The sequence below is a fragment of the Lathamus discolor genome, chromosome 5 (genome assembly GCF_037157495.1).
Source record: "Lathamus discolor isolate bLatDis1 chromosome 5, bLatDis1.hap1, whole genome shotgun sequence".
In the NCBI taxonomy this organism is placed as follows: domain Eukaryota; kingdom Metazoa; phylum Chordata; class Aves; order Psittaciformes; family Psittacidae; genus Lathamus; species Lathamus discolor.
In genome coordinates, this window is record NC_088888.1 from 25348379 (window position 1) to 25364491 (window position 16113).

The 16113-nt window shown below is 42.7% G+C and overlaps 1 protein-coding gene across 1 annotated transcript in view; it reads right to left on the reverse strand.

The window, feature by feature from the left end:
• The window catches only part of LOC136014265 (opsin-5-like), a 33981-nt gene extending 19374 nt beyond the window's left edge, over positions 1 to 14607 (reverse strand). The window contains exons 1-2 of the mRNA XM_065679059.1: positions 14487 to 14607; positions 4532 to 4737 (exon numbers count right to left, since the gene is read on the reverse strand). Of these exons, the coding sequence (XP_065535131.1) occupies positions 4532 to 4737; positions 14487 to 14607 (327 nt within the window). The remainder of the gene's footprint in view (positions 1 to 4531; positions 4738 to 14486) is intronic.
• Between the last annotated feature and the right edge of the window lie 1506 nt (positions 14608 to 16113).

Sequence of the window (16113 nt, forward strand, 5' to 3'; positions counted from 1 at the left end):
TGCTGGCTGTCCACACACACAGAAACATTAGCATCTTTTTTTTTGTACAGAAGCTTCCTACTATTTCTGTACAATATTATTCCTAAACCCCAAACCACTCTATTTCCATAAGTTACTTTTTCACCCCTGACTTCTTTTTTGTCAAGCTTAATAATCACAAAGATGGATGCCAGGGTTTAAACATGCTTTTGAGACATCCCTCCCACCCCAGCACAGAACAAAATCTTGATGGAAACAGGAATCCTACATGATTTTCTCTCAACAAGCCACAACCAGCTCAACACCACAACAAGTCACAACCAGTTCAAACTATTAATTCAGAGTACAAAATGGCTTCTCCGGGTTACTATTAATACAGTATCAGTTCCTATTTGAAATGATGTTAACTTTTACAGAGGATTACCAAAGGAGAAATTTTAACATTTTGGAAATCAGAATCTTTAGAAAAGCCAATCCATTATTAATGTCTTGAAAAAAATCTTTGGATCCCAATACCTTAAAACTTTTCTTGATGTCCATACTTTACAAATGAATTATGTTTTAAACTGGGGAATTCGAATAAGATTACTTAAAGCACCCTGACCAACAACCTAACTGGTACCCCAAATATATTACTGATGGCTCTCCTTGCAAAGGCACTTAGAATCATAGAATCATAGAATAGTTAGGGTTGGAAAGAACCTCAAGATCATCTAGTTCCAGCCCCCCTGCCATGGGCAGGGACACCTCACACTAAACCATCCCACACACGGCTTCATCCAACCTGGCCTTGAACACTGCCAGGGATGAAACACTCACAACCTCCCTGGGCAACCGATTCCAGTGCCTCACCACCCTAACAGGAAAGATTTTCCTCCTTATATCCAGTCTAAACTTCCCCTGTTTAAGTTTTAACCCGTTACCCCTTGTCCTGCCACTACAGTCCCTGACAAAGAGTCTCTCCCCAGCATCCCTATAGGCCCCCTTCAGGTACTGGAAGGCTGCTATGAGGTCTCCAGGCAGCCTTCTCTTCTCCAGGTTGAACAGCCCCAACTTCCTCAGCCTATCTTCACACGGGAGGTGCTCCAGTCCCCTGATCATCCTTGTGGCCCTCCTCTGGACTTGTTCCAACAGTTCCATGTCCTTTTTATGTTGAGGACACCAGAACTGCACACAATAGTCCAGGTGAGGTCTCACAAGAGCAGAGTAGAAGGGCAGGATCACCTCCTTCGACCTGCTGGTCACACTGCTTTTGATGCAGCCCAGGATATGGTTGGCTTTCTGGGCTGCGAGCGCACAGTGCCAGCTCATGTTCATTTTCTCATCGACCAGCGCCTCCAAGTCCTTCCCCGCAGGGCCGCTCTGAATCTCTTCTCTGCCCAATCTGTAGCTGTGCCTGGGATTGCTCCGACCCAGGTGTAGGACCTTGCACTTGTCATGGTTGAACTTCATAAGGTTGGCATCAGCCCACCTCACAAGTGTGTCAAGGTCCCTCTGGATGGCATTCCTTCCCTCCAGAGTATCAACTGAACCACACAGCTTGGTGTCATCGGCAAACTTGCTGAGGGCGCACTCAATCCCACTGTCCATGTCAGCGATGAAGATGTTAAACAAGACTGGTCCCAACACCGATCCCTGAGGGACACCACTTGTTACCGGTCTCCAGCCGGACACTGAGCCATTGATCACAACACTTTGTGTGCGGCCATCCAGCCAGTTCTTTATCCACCGAGTGGTCCATCCATCAAATTGATATCTTTCCAATTTAGAGAGAAGGATGTTGTGTGGGACAGTGTCAAACGCTTTGCACAAGTCCAGGTAGATGACATCAACTGCTCTACCCCTGTCCATCAGTTCTGTAGCCCCATCATAGAAGGCCACCAAATTGGTCAGGCAGGATTTCCCCTTTGTGAAGCCATGTTGGCTCTCACCAAGCACCTTGTTTTTCATGTGCCTTAGCATGCCTTCCAGGAGAATGTGCTCCAAGATTTTGCCAGGCACAGAGGTGAGACTGACTGGTCTGTAACTCCCCGGGTCTTCCATTTTCCCGTTCTTGAAAATGGGGGTTATATTTCCCTTTTTCCAGTCATCGGAAACTTCACCTGACTGCCATGATTTTTCAAATATGATGGCCAGTGGCTTAGCAACTTCATTTGCCAGCTCCTTCAGGACTTGCGGATGGATTCCATCAGGTCCCATGGACTTGTCCATGTTCAGATTTTTGAGATGGTCTCGAACCAGATCCTCTCCTACAGTGGGCCCAAGGTCCTCATTCTCACAGTCCCTGCATCTACCTTCTAAGACCTGGGTGGTGCAGTCAGAGTCTTTGCCAGTGAAGACCGAGGCAAAGAAGTCATTCAGAACCTCAGCCTTCTCCAAATCCTGTGTAGCCAGTTCTCCCGAAAGCTTCCTCAGGGGGCCTATGTTGTCCCTAGTCTGTTTTTTGTTTGCTATGTACCTGTAGAATCCCTTCCTGTTATCCTTAACATCCCTGGCCAAGTTTAGTTCTAACTGGGCCTTAGCCTTCCTAACCTGGTCCCTAGCTTCCCGGACAACATCCCTGTGCTCTACCCAGGCCACCTGTCCTTGCTTCCATTTTATATAAGCCCCTTTTTTCCTTTGAATTTTCCTCAGCAGCTCCTTATTCATCCAAGGAGGTCTCCTGTCCCTCCTGCACACTTCCTTCTAGTTGGGATGCAGCACTCCTGAGCTTGTAGCAGGTGATCCTTGAATATCAACCAACAGTCTTAGGTCCCCCTGCCCTCCAGGGCTATATCCCATGGAACCTTACTAAGCAGGTTCCTGAAGAGGCCAAAGTCTGCTCTTTTGAAGTCCAGCGCAGTGAGCTTGCTACACGTTCTTCTCACTGTCCTGGGGATCTCAAATTCTACCATCTCATGATCGCTGCATCCAAGACTGCCCTGGAGCACCACATTCTCAATGAACCCTTCCCTGTTGGTGAGCACAAGGTCAAGCATGGCACCTCTCCTTGTCGGCTCCTCTATTACTTGCAGAAGGAAGTTGTCTTCCACACAATCGAGGAACCTCCTGGATTGCTTGTGCCGTGCAGTGCCATCATTCCAACAGATGTCAGGGTGGTTGAAGTCCCCCATGAGAACAAGGGCCTGCGAGCATGAGGCTTTTCCTATCTGTCTGTAGAGTGCTTCATCCACAGGTTCTCCTTGATCAGGCAGCCTGTAACAGATCCCCACAGTAATGTCTCCCATAGCTCTTTTCCCTTTAACCCTGACCCACAAACTCTCTGTAAACTGCTCACCTGTCCCTGGACAGAGTTCCATACTCTCCAGCCTATCCCCAACATAAAGGGCAACTCCCCCCCCACCACCTGCCAGGCCTGTCCTTTCTAAAGAGCCTGTAACCTTCCATTCCAACACTCCAGTCATAGGAGCCATCCCCACCATGTTTCTGTGATGCCTATTATATCATACTCCCATAGACGTGTACACATCTCTAATTCCTCTTGTTTGTTCCTCATGCTACGGGCTTTTGTATAGAGGCATCTGAGCCGAGCTCCAATTGAAGCCGGCTCTTTGGCTGGAGCAGCTGGAATATATCTTATTATTGCACTTCAAGCACAGCAAGATTAAGCTCACCTCCATCACATTAAATTCAAGCACACTTCTATTCCAGTCTCTCTACATCTAAAAAAAAAAAAAGCCAGATCATTTCAACAAGACTCTAAATAGCTTGGTCAGCCAAAGAGGGACTCCCAGGCAGAGGCACCATGGACGAAAGCTGTAAGGCTGCTGCCGTAGGCTATCCTGTCATCTTCAGATTTTGATCCCCTTGTGAAACAGACACACAAAGTATAATCATAATCTTTCTCACAGTTGTTATTGAAAGCACCAGGGAGCCAGGCATGTGACTATCTATCCATAGGATGTGTTTATCTTCAGACTATGCAGATGTGTTTCAGAATTAACACCAATAACATTTTCTGAGTTCTCCAATAAAAAGCTGCCTCAAAGTTCAGAGATGACTGTGCCATAGAGTTAAGTCACTCATCCTACCACAGGTAACAAATGAACCAAGTATTAGGGGTAAGATTGAAGAGTGACAACTGATTTAGTACAAGACGATGTATGATAAAATATATAGGTATACCCACATACTGCATGGAAGTTTTGCTCTACATGCCTTGTCAAGGAGGAGTTTACATTGCTTTAAGTCAAATGTTACAGGGCAAACAACCATGTTGACTTCAGAAGGGCTGAAAATAAACACTGCCTACTCCTTATCTTTCCAACACGAGTGGGAGTTATGCCATGAAGTAAACTCCCAAACTAATAGGAACTATTGCAAATAGATAAACAAAAAAAAAACCCACTGAAAATTGTTCAAACATGGAACAAATGCATAGATTTTTGGGTGTAACAGAAAAGAATACTGTCCTTTTGGAAGGTCAGTTAGTACTTCTTTTCACCCTTTTGGACCTGTCTGGTAATAACCAGCATATACATATATATATATACAGCATATACACACAAGTAGCTACACCTATTTTGTCCAATTAAGTGTAATCCTGTCTTACCTGGCAAGTCCATATCGATGTAATAATGAAGCCATCATCTCTGAAGACATTAAAGATTTCAATGATCCCTCGTGAATAACCAAACACAGAGATACTAGCATCTGACACTGCCAAGTTAAATGTGAGGTAGTCAGTGGGCTGCAGAAGATGTCTTTGTTTATATAGAACAAAAATCACAATGCTATTTCCAAACCAGGACAGCCAACCTGGGGGGAAAAAAATAAAAATCTATCAATCAAAAAGCACATGAAGCAAGAAACAATTCAATATGTAAATGCGTGATGTCTCTTCTTTTTGTTTCATTAGAAACATATTAAACCAGATTATCCATTGGAAAACCTATGCATGCAGCCTCTTTAAGTATCTGGGTACATTTCAGAAGCAGAAATAAGTGAATAAATCTGTCAATAAAACAGAATAAACATGAAGAGCTGCTTCTGCATTTGTCAAAGATCTACCATTTAAGGGCCTAGAGAAGTGGGTTTTTTTCTTAGCTAGATAGATGAAACTCATGAAACGTTAACAGCTGGGAGAAAAAGGAAGGAGGAAAGATGGGTAGAGTAGAGAAGGGTCTACAAACAATCTGCAAAAAGCTGCAGTTGTTTAGGTGCATTGCTTGTGACAAGGGACATGAAAAGTTCATACATATAGCCAGAGAGCTGCTTTACGGATCCTCTCTCTCGAAATGCAGCTTAATACGATTAAGTTTCTTCTCTTAGAACACCCTGTGATCTCCTTGCAGCAAAACTGATAGGAATACTTTTCAGTCAAACACCTGGCAATTTATATGAAGAAAACATTTAGAACAGACCTTTTGAAAGCTTTGAAGTCCTTATTTATTTTTAAAGAATGTTGTGTTTTCTTTTACTGTCCAGAAAGAGAAATGCCTGACATGTACGTATCCAGTTACATGAAGAAAATGAAAGGGAGCTAACTGCAAATCTGGGAAGAGTCAGCCTATTTCTTGTTGGAGAGACCTAGAATTTCCAAATGTGCATGGCTATTGTCCCACCCATCACTGCAAGATCTTGATTAGTATGCATCCCACTTTTTTGAATGATGTAGACATGCAGAATCATATGACTTCTAACAAAATGTTTACTCATAAGCATCAGGCTCAGTATTGAAAATGGGGTACAGCCAGTGAAGGGGATGTTTCCAGGGCAGCTGCTGGAGTGGGGCAGCAGGTTGGGCAGCACCAGCTCCCCAGTGTCTCTTATCTGCCACTGCTGACATAGGTGGCCTCACTTTACCTTGGCAACTTAGAGCAAAACACCACCTCCTTTGAGTGCCTGCAGCATGATGGCATTGCACAGCGTCTCTGGATATTGAAAGGAGTTCACAAGATGAAAGATGTCTGATAGGTTTGATGTTGTAGCAAGAGGGCAGCTGCCTTCCTTCAGGAAGCATCAACAACCCCATATGTCAGGAACCCAGCAATTTGCTGCTGGGCTGCCTCAGCTTGGAAGGGAGGGGAGGAAACATAATTTACTAAAGAGCTTTTAAACTGGGAAGAGATGACATGTTGGTATATGGTATTAATCAGAAATAGTCTCTGGTGCAATGATACACTGAAATACATACATATATTTTATATATATCTCGTTATAAGGATAAGATCAACAATAATAAATACAACTTATTCTGGCCACTAGGTGACAATGTTTCTTAATCAAGTCTCATTTCGAATGGCTGCATGCACTTTAAGTCAGGGATTGTTTCTGACTTCTGTCTGAGTCTAGGTATTATAAATAGGCAGAGCAGGGCACTGCAGGATGGCAGCTTTGAGAACGCATTAGGGTAGTCCGCAGTGCAAACTTGGTGGTTTCATTGCTTTTGTATGTCATCTCTACCTTTTGTAAAGCAAGACAATTTTCAAGGCAGTAGGCATGGAAATAATTTCCCTGTCAATATGAAGACACAGTGCTTTTAAAATGGCACACAAAATAAAATGGCATCTCCTTTGTAAATAGCAAAATTTTGTCCATACAGTGTATTGGATAAGAGGGCTACTCTTACAGTGTAAGATACCTGCACCTCCTGGGAACTTGCAGAGCCAATTCCCCCAGCCTGGAGGGTGAGGGAGTTTTCATTTAAAGTATCTTAAGGAAGAAATTAAGCAAAACATCATGTAAAAATACAATAAATTTTTTAGATGGAGGCAACAGACACAGTATTTGTGAAAATTTTTTTGAACTACATTCGCACAATGAGGTTGGGGATGATGGAACCATTGAGGGAGATAAGTTTACAGAGCAAATATGATTTCTGCAGGTAGGCACAATCTTTTCAACCAAAGCAGGTGGAGAACCGGCACTGGCATATCCAGTCCCAAAAATGTCAGATCTGTCTGGGTAGGAGACCATATTAATACTGTGATAAGAAACCTGGAGGAACCCAATCCTCAGCAAACTGCAGAGTAACAAAACCAGTGGTCCAACTGAAAGAACCAAACGTCTTCCTTCCCCCAAACCTTGACATCACAACAGGGAAAAATTCGAAAATGCCATGCAGAGGAAGCCCAGCAATAGCTCTGACACTCTCAGCGAGGGCAGGGATCTCTTCAACTGCTTTGCAGGTGTTATGTGCCTCAGAGTAGATCACAGAGAGATCAAGAGCCCAGAGAGAAACCTCTGGATTTTGAAGTGCTGTAAGGCCTTGTTATCATCAGAAACAGCGGATAGAAAAGAAACAGCTGAGGGACCTCGTTTCATTTTTCTTATTTGCAAGCTGCCACTCACAAGAGTATATAATAAAAAAATAAAACCCAGACCCCAAATCTAACCCCAGCATCCTAAGGCAATCCTGGTGAGAAAGGGCAGATTCCAACAGAGGTCAAAATGTTGCTGAGAGACTAAAAATAGCAGATAGGAAGAAACTAAACACTTCCACCCAACATAAGGTTCAGAGAGGAATCACCACATTTTCTTCATAAGCTGTAACACTGTCTGATACGGCTGCTCATCAAGAGATGCTGGATCTTCTGAAGTGGCAAAATACAGATCATGTATAATTACTGAAGATTTTTAACACAGGACAGGACTGAGAATAGCTACTACGAGACTGGCAATATCATAGAATCATAGAATGGTTTGGGTTGGAAGGGACCTTAAAAGCTCATCTAGTTCCAACCACCTGCCATGGGCAGGGAAACCTTCTAGTAGGCCAGGTTGCTCAAAGCCCCATCGATCTTGGCGTTCAGCACTGCCAGGGATGGGGCACCCACCGCTTCTCTGGGCAGCCTGTTCAGTGTCTCACCACCCTCATAATAAAGAATCTTTTCCTAATAGCTAATCTAAACCTCCCCTCTTTCAGTTTAAAGCCATTCACCATAAAAAGTCCCTCTCCAGATTTTTTATAGGCTCTCATTAGGTGTTGAAAGCCTACTCTAAGATACCCCCCTGAGATTTCCCTTCTCCAGGCTGAAGAAGCCCAGGTCTCTCAGCCTGTCTTCACAGGAGAAGTGCTCCAACTCTCCAACAATCAATTAAATGATTGTTGATAAATGTTAAACATTGAACATCTAAGGAATCACCTTACTCCTTTGACACACACAGAAAAGTACTTGGTATTACATTTCAGACATCGGGAGGTAGAAGGAATTGGATGGACAGCAGTATTAAAAATGTTGTATTGCCCTCATATAATTCAGTAGTAATCCTTGTCCTAGAATAATACCCCCTAATAAACCATTTAAATCCACAGATGTTGCAGATGCTCCACAAAGGAAGTTGGTGCTGTTATCCATGCTTTTTAGGGGAGGCACAGGAAGCCTGCCAAACAAGCTGGTGGTAGTCAGGAACCAAAATCCTATCAAAAAAAGTCCTGTATCTGCATGTTATCTGCCAGCCTGAGCAAAGAAAGTACTGACAAAGTAGCCAACAAGAGTGTCTGGGGATATTAAAAATCTTTCTGATGGAAGTGACTGAGAACAGAGACTGTTAAACTTTAGGAATAGCTAAGAGGGAGTACAAGAGTTTTACAAAGGTTTCTGCCAAATCACTCCATGCTGAGCATCCATTCCCTATTTTCCTCTCATGTACCTGAGATGGTATTTGACCAAAAAATAAGCACCCAAGGATGCATGCAACTTTATTGTTAACATTCAATTTATGTTTTAGAATCATAGAATCATAGAATAGTTAGGGTTGGAAAGGACCTCAAGATCATCTAGTTCCAACCCCCCTGCCATGGGCAGGGACACCTCACACTAAACCATCCCACACAAGGCTTCATCCAACCTGGCCTTGAACACTGCCAGGGATGGAGCACTCACAACCTCCCTGGGCAACCCATTATAGTGCCTCTCCACCCTAACAGGAAAGAATTTCCTCCTTATATCCAGTCTAAACTTCCCCTGTTTAAGTTTTAACCCGTTACCCCTTGTCCTGCCACTACAGACCCTGACAAAGAGTCCCTCCCCAGCATCCCTGTAGGCCCCCTTCAGGTACTGGAAGGCTGCTATGAGGTCTCCAGGCAGCCTTCTCTTCTCCAGGCTGAACAGCCCCAACTTTCTCAGCCTATCTTCATATGGGAGGTGCTCCAGTCCCCTGATCATCCTCGTGGCCCTCCTCTGGACTTGTTCCAGCAGTTCCATGTCCTTTTTATGTTGAGGACACCAGAACTGCACACAATAGTCCAGGTGAGGTCTCACAAGAGCAGAGTAGAGGGGCAGGATCACCTCCTTCAACCTGCTGGTCACACTGCTTTTGATGCAGCCCAGGATATGGTTGGCTTTCTGGGCTGCAAGCACACACTGCCAGCTCATGTTCATTTTCTCATCGACCAGCACCCCCAAGTCCTTCTCCGCAGGGCCGCTCTGAATCTCTTCTTTGCGCAATCTGTAGCTGTGCCTGGGATTGCTCCGACCCAGGTGTAGGACCTTGCACTTGTCATAACTTTTGCAGAGTTAAATTTGATACAAGGGAACTGATAGCTCCAAGCCAGTCATCCAATAGATGATTGCATCTGTGCCCAGACAAGATAGGTTATTATGCTTTGTACTTAGACTTGTTCTTATTAGACATTGTTGCACGGCCTTTACTTGTAAAGCCTAGCAAGAACAAATTAGAAAAATAGGTGTTATGACACACCCATCAGCAGTTTAAAATATACAGGGACCTTTAAGTGGACAATCTCAATAAATGAGGGCAAAAGGTGAAGGCTCAGTGTCACAAGACAAGCTATGCTTTCCTTTCAGCAAATAACTTTATCTCTAGGACAGAAACTGGCTTGAGCATCTATATATAGAGCAGGCATGAATGAAGTGAATTACTGATTTAACTACCTTCACACAAGCATTAATGTCTATCTGAAGAGGCCTGTTGTAAATGATTTTCAGACCAGAAAGCTTTAAAATGGATAAAATCTCGGGAATTTGCAAAGCTGTTATTAACTACTGCAACTGTGAAGTGAACCTGCTTCATTTTTAGTCTTCACTGCTAATTATACATACACATCATCTTACCCAGGGCATATTGCCCATTTTGGCAAGGAGAAGAGTCATCACGTTTTAGACTTGACAAAGTGTGGAGAGATTATTTGTTCAATAAGTGCAATATTTTTGGTAGATGAATGTTTTGTGACTAGCTTGTTTCCTTTCCCACCTTCTCAGATTTATCTGGCAAACAATGTCCCAAAATAGCACTCATTCTGTCACTTGTCAAATAACAGTTTACTATTACGATGTGGAAACACGCAATTTAAAAGTATCTTTGGGTCTTGTGGTCTGTTCCAGTTTCCTAATGGGATTGGTAATGCTCTCAGCATTGTTTGCTGATATAAGCTCTCACAAAGAGTCAAAATCTGTTCTCTAATAAATTATCTCCTACTGACTTAAAGTTTCCTTTTATGCCAAGCATTCACTCTAACAGTTCCAGTTAACTGTGAAAATAGAGGAAATGAGCATAGAACAAATTGCATATAAATGCAGAAAGGAACGATTTACTTGAGAATTCCAATTAATAACTATGACGAAGAAAGGTTTAACTTTTTCCCCCAGGTCTACGTTTGACTGAGCTAGCAGCTGTAGACAGAACTTTTAAGTCACACCTAATAATTTAAACTATGCAAGAGTTTTCCATGGTACCAGGCCCCTCAGGGCTTAGGCAAAAAGATGAAATGGTAGCAGTAGGAGAAGCTCTCATTTTTCTGTCAAAGACAGTTCTGAGCTCATATAAGGGAAGGATGAAAACAGTGTTGCCTTCAGAAAGGGGATTCTGAGGCAGCTGACCTAAACCAGTAGCTGCTGTCACTTGCAGATAGCCCCTCTAAGAACACTACGATGCTCATTGCTTTGGGATTGGCATTGCATTTCCCCCACCACCACTTTGCTGATCCCCTGGCCAAAGCATTAGCAAGGAGAATGATGAAATGGTGAGTCATGTGCCAAGAAGTATTGTAGTGATTTCAAAATCCATCAGCATTTGCCGAAAGCACTCATGCAGTTTGATGCTGGTTTGCTTGTGACACTAGCATATGATACCTATTCCAGCACAGGCTTTGAGCTCAGGCTTCCATGCAGTATGCTGAGGACCCTCCTGTTTGGATCTGTTATAGCCTGGCTGGAGTATGTTGTATGCCGCATACATCGGTGTCTTGTCTGTCACATATGACATCTGCCCTACCTATGACATGAAAATTTCCAGAAGGGGACACATAAAGAGGCCTCATCTGAGCAAAAGGTGTTAGATCATGGCTCTTGGATATTCACGTCCTCTGTCAAGATGTGCGACTGTGGGAAGACTTGCCCAAAACTCAAAAAGTTTGCTTGGACTTTACCCTGAGAAGGTGAAGAGATTCAGAGGAACCCCATCTTCTGGGTAAGCGTTAACACCAACCACATACAGCCCTTTGGTGCTGGAAATGTACAGCAAAATCCGCAAAAAACTGCACTGGTGTACTTAGATTCAAAAGAGAAGAAAACATGTAGCAGTGTCAGAAGTGTAATCACTGAAGCTGTTTTCCAAGGCAATAAAAACCCAAAAGTAATAAATATGAACATCTTTGGGATTTTGTATAAGGAAGTACCCATCAAATACTGTAAATGCAGATTGTCTTTCCACATCCCTAAGGAAATGCAGGTATGCGAAGGTAACACACAGAGTGGCCTTTGGCCTCTGCTGCCAGAAGGGCGAAAGGGTGTTTGTGTAACAGAGCACTTTGTTCTGCTACATCTCTGCTCCCCAGATAGACTGAGATATTGGTGTACATAAAACTAACAGCTGGAAATTGTTGTGGTTGGTGCTTGCAAAAGTGTGGCAGTAGACCTTTGAGGAGTAAAAGACATGAGGACTGGTTACATACACTGCACAAGAAGTGCAACTTGAGTCTTGCATCTAGAGGTAAGTTTCAAGAATAGCAGCTATGACATGCCAAGCACTTGTAAACTTGCCAGAAGGATCTATAGCAATCAAAATCTAATAAACAACCTAAAAGCTCAGGCACATAAGTATTTTAAGAAGTAGGTGTGGAACCATTAGAAAGCAGCAAACACCTCTGCTGGTCAATTGATAGAAGGATATTGAACTACCAGCGTGATGCAGAGGTGTCCTGGGTTCAGCAGTAGCAGTCATTTTTCTCCTTCTTAGTAGCTGGTGCAACGCTGTGTTTTGACTTTCAGCCTGGGAACAACGCTGATAACACCGATGTTTTTAGTTGTTGCTCAGTAACGTTTACTCCAACCAAGGACTTTCTGAGTCTCATGCTCTACCACAGAGGAGGGGAAGCCGGGAGGAAACAGAGACAGGACACCTGACCCAAACTAGCCAAAGGGGTATTCCATACCACAGTACGTCATGCCCAGTATATAAACAGGGGGCAACTACCTGGAAGGGCTAGATTGCTGCTCAGGTTCGGCTGGGTATCAATTGGTGGGTGGCGAGAGGTTGTATTCTCTCCCCTTGTTATTTCCCTTATCATTATTATTATTATTGGTGGTAGCAGTAGTGATTTGTGTTACATCTCAGTTACTGGACTGTTCTTATCTCAACCCGTTACATTCATTTGATTCTCCTCCCTATCCCTCCGGGAGCTGAGGGGTGAATAAGGTGGAGAGTGAGTAAGCAGCTGCATGGCTGTGAGTTGCTGACTGGGTTTAAACCACGACAAGAGGCAACACTAAGAGGGATCAGTAGAGCTGGGGAAGCGTAAATACTGTGAATGGCAATGGCAAGACCTTGCCTAGGTGCAGCATTCGGCCCTGGCTATAAGTTAAAAAATAAAGATGTAAAAGACAGTGTAAAAGGTGATAGGCTGGGATGACAGGGCAAAAGAGGTCAATATTATGGCAGGAGCTAAATAAATTATATGCATAGTAAATATGTATGATTATATAAAAATAGATTATAATTAAAAAAAACCCTAAACAACCAAACTGAAAACCAACAACCCTTGCTTAATATAGGAATGCAAAGGTTGATTTCAGGGTATGATTGCTCCTTCAGGAAAACAGATTGGCTGTAGGTGTTACTGCAGGGGGGAAAAAAATGAAAAAAGAAATGAACAGTGACAAAACCAGTATAAATTTGATGTGATCACTTTAGCTAAGTGTATATGGAAAGGGTCCTACTCAACAGAGAAACAAAATCAGGAACAGGCTGTCAGTCGGAAAAGTGGTAGCAACACCAAAAAAACCCTAGCCAGTTATATGACAGAGCATAATAGGTTCGTAAATGAGACTATACATCGCCCAAGCCGGTGACTGGCCTTGCTGACCTAAGATGTTCCTTCTAGTCTTAAGTGCAACTGATTAATTCTTTAGCTGATGCTGCAGCCGTTTCCCAGCCATTCATGAAGGGATACACAGATGTGAACAGATTGGGGATAAATTGGAACAAGTCTGATTTATCTTATGGCCTCTCTTTTAATTAAGTCTCCTAAGACAGAAGCCATATGTTTTTCTACTAGAATCTCTGTTTTTGTTCTAAGCACAACCTTTTCCCCACTAGTTCTTATAAGTAAAAAGTGTCTCATGTAAACTTATTACAGTACTTAGTATTTTGTATTGTAACCTACATAGACCTTTCTCAAGGACAAGCTGAGATCTAATAAGCTACTTGAAATAGGTAATAAGCTTAGAAAAAACCTGTTCAGATCAATCATTTAAAAACAGAAATATTTTTATATATGCTCCTTAGAAGAACAGATTTAATAATTCTTACATTTTCTCGTGTTTCCCTGTGAAGAAAAATGGTTGGAAATTTTGATTACCTAGCAACCATACATTCTTTTGAATTTCATAAAGTTTCCTTGTACCCTGCAATGAGTCAGCCCCATACAGACAATATCTAAACAAACAAATCAAAATTGCGTTGGGATCAAAGTGAGTTCATATTGGGTGCCACTTTCAAATCCTTATTATACACTTACAGTAGCTGCCTTGTAGCAGGACCAAAGTAAACACACGGTATTGTGGCTGCTAACACAGGATAATGTTCTAGTATTCTGATCTTTCACAGATCCTGTTTGAAGAAGTTAATTTCTATGTGCATCAAATGTAAGAGCAGTACAAATAGATAAAAAAAAAGTTGAAAACAGTTAAAAAGAAATTGAAAATACAGAATCATACTTTCTGTCTCTGCAGGAGGATGCCAACTAACCTTCAGCAGTCAAAACTGGAAATCACGGAACATTAATTCAGTGTTACCAAGACACGAGAAGACACAGCAGTATCACATACTTCTGATAAGGTAGTTTTAAAATCTTCCTACATATTAAGTTTAGTGAACATTAAAGTTTACAGGTTTGACTACACTTTTTTTCCCCTCAAGATTTTTGGATTGGTTACTAATCTCCTTTTAACAAAAGAAAGCTGTACCTCTGTGGTCTTCTAATAGCTGACGAGTTGATTTTCTAACATCCTGTTCTGTTAGGGATGAAACCCAAATGAATCACTTTGAACTTGACACCAGATTCTACTTAGGAGCTTCCTTCCACACCCAAGCTGAGAACATACCTAAAGCCAGTAGGTAGAAACCTATGATAGTCTCTCCTTGCTCTGTTACGGCAGCCTCTCTGCTCAGAAAACTGATGCTGTTGTTCCTCCAGGGTGCCTGTGAAGAAAACTGGACAGACATTTTCAGTGGAGATTGTGACCGAGAAATAGCCCTTTCTTTGGTGTGTCCTGGTGAAATAAAATGGTTCCAGCCCTTTCCTCAGTTTCTGTTCCCTGTATTGAAGAGAGCTCTTCAATGAGACTAATGATCTAAAGAAGGAAATCTCAAGGGACAGGAGCTTTGCAGCCTTCTGACCTGTTCTTCACTAATCCTATCTATTAATACAGTCTGTGAATCTGTGGCCAGCCCAAGACAGCAGATTTCCTTATATCCTTATTACTGCTACATGCAGAAACCTTTAATGACGAGTGTGTATCTGAAAAAGAAAATTTGCTTTAAAACAGGGTGATACCCCTTAAACTACAGGCTCACAGGCACACCCACAAACAGGGAGCATATCAATATGTTGCCAAAAAGCAGTACTTTTGTCTTTTTGCTTTCACAGAAGACCATCAGGGGTTTAGTTCAAATGAAATTAACGAAAAATCTTACACTCATAAAAAAAGAAAAAAGTGGCACAGTAAAAAACAACGGGGAGGGATCACTGCCTGATAAAGTGACTTTAACATAGCAGAAGGAATCAGCTATGAAGTTACTTTACCAGCAGGATAGTTGCTAATTTAAAAAGAAGGGAAGATAATTTCCAGTACAGCTTGAAAGAAAATAAGTCTTTTGAAGTGTATTTTTTGACTGCTAAGCACCCCCCAATCTAGTGTGCTCCAAGTGAAGTTGGACTTAACCACACTGTTGAAAAAAATGGGATGTCCTATTGTCAAAGAGAGATATCACATGTGATTTAAGTGAGTCAGTTTGGAGTATTTGTAGTCTTTACTGAGGCATTCATAATTGTATTTCAGATATGGCCTCTGTCATCAATCAGGTTGTAGTCATCATTAAAACATTTGAGACTGAATTAATTCAGCTGAGGCAGCAAACTATTCGTGGTGAGCAACACACTCCTGGCTGCCCTGAAGTCCCTGTGTGCCTCTTTGTGTCCAACCAACTTGTACTTTCCCACCCCAGGGCAGCAAATCAGTCCCTGTGGTAGCACTCAGCTGAAGGAAGCAAAACACTTCACTGGGAACCTCCACTGGGCTGGTTTTGTCCCTCCTGAGGCAGACTGATCCCCTCCTATCAAGCTTTCCCTGTGTTTGTTATGATAGCATCAACATGAGACAGAGAAATAAGGCAATGTGACAAGAATAAAAGGGGAGAACAATTCTTTACAGTGAGAAGAAGGAGAAATAACATTGTAGTGAAAGACATTAACCTTCCAGCTAATGGTGAAGGCAGGGACTCACTTCACTGAAGTCCCTTGCAAGGGTGCTAGGCTTGACTAGTCTCTGACTATCTTGCTCTTGTACCAGTCACTGGAACACTGCACTCTGTTTCTCCAACCTAAAGTCTGCAGCATGGCTCTGGCAGCTCCCATAGATCCCATTTAAGCAGCCAAATGGCCTGATTTTCCCACTCACTAGCCACAGCCCACCTCTTGCTGACTTTCTGTAGAGACCTCTTCCTATGTCT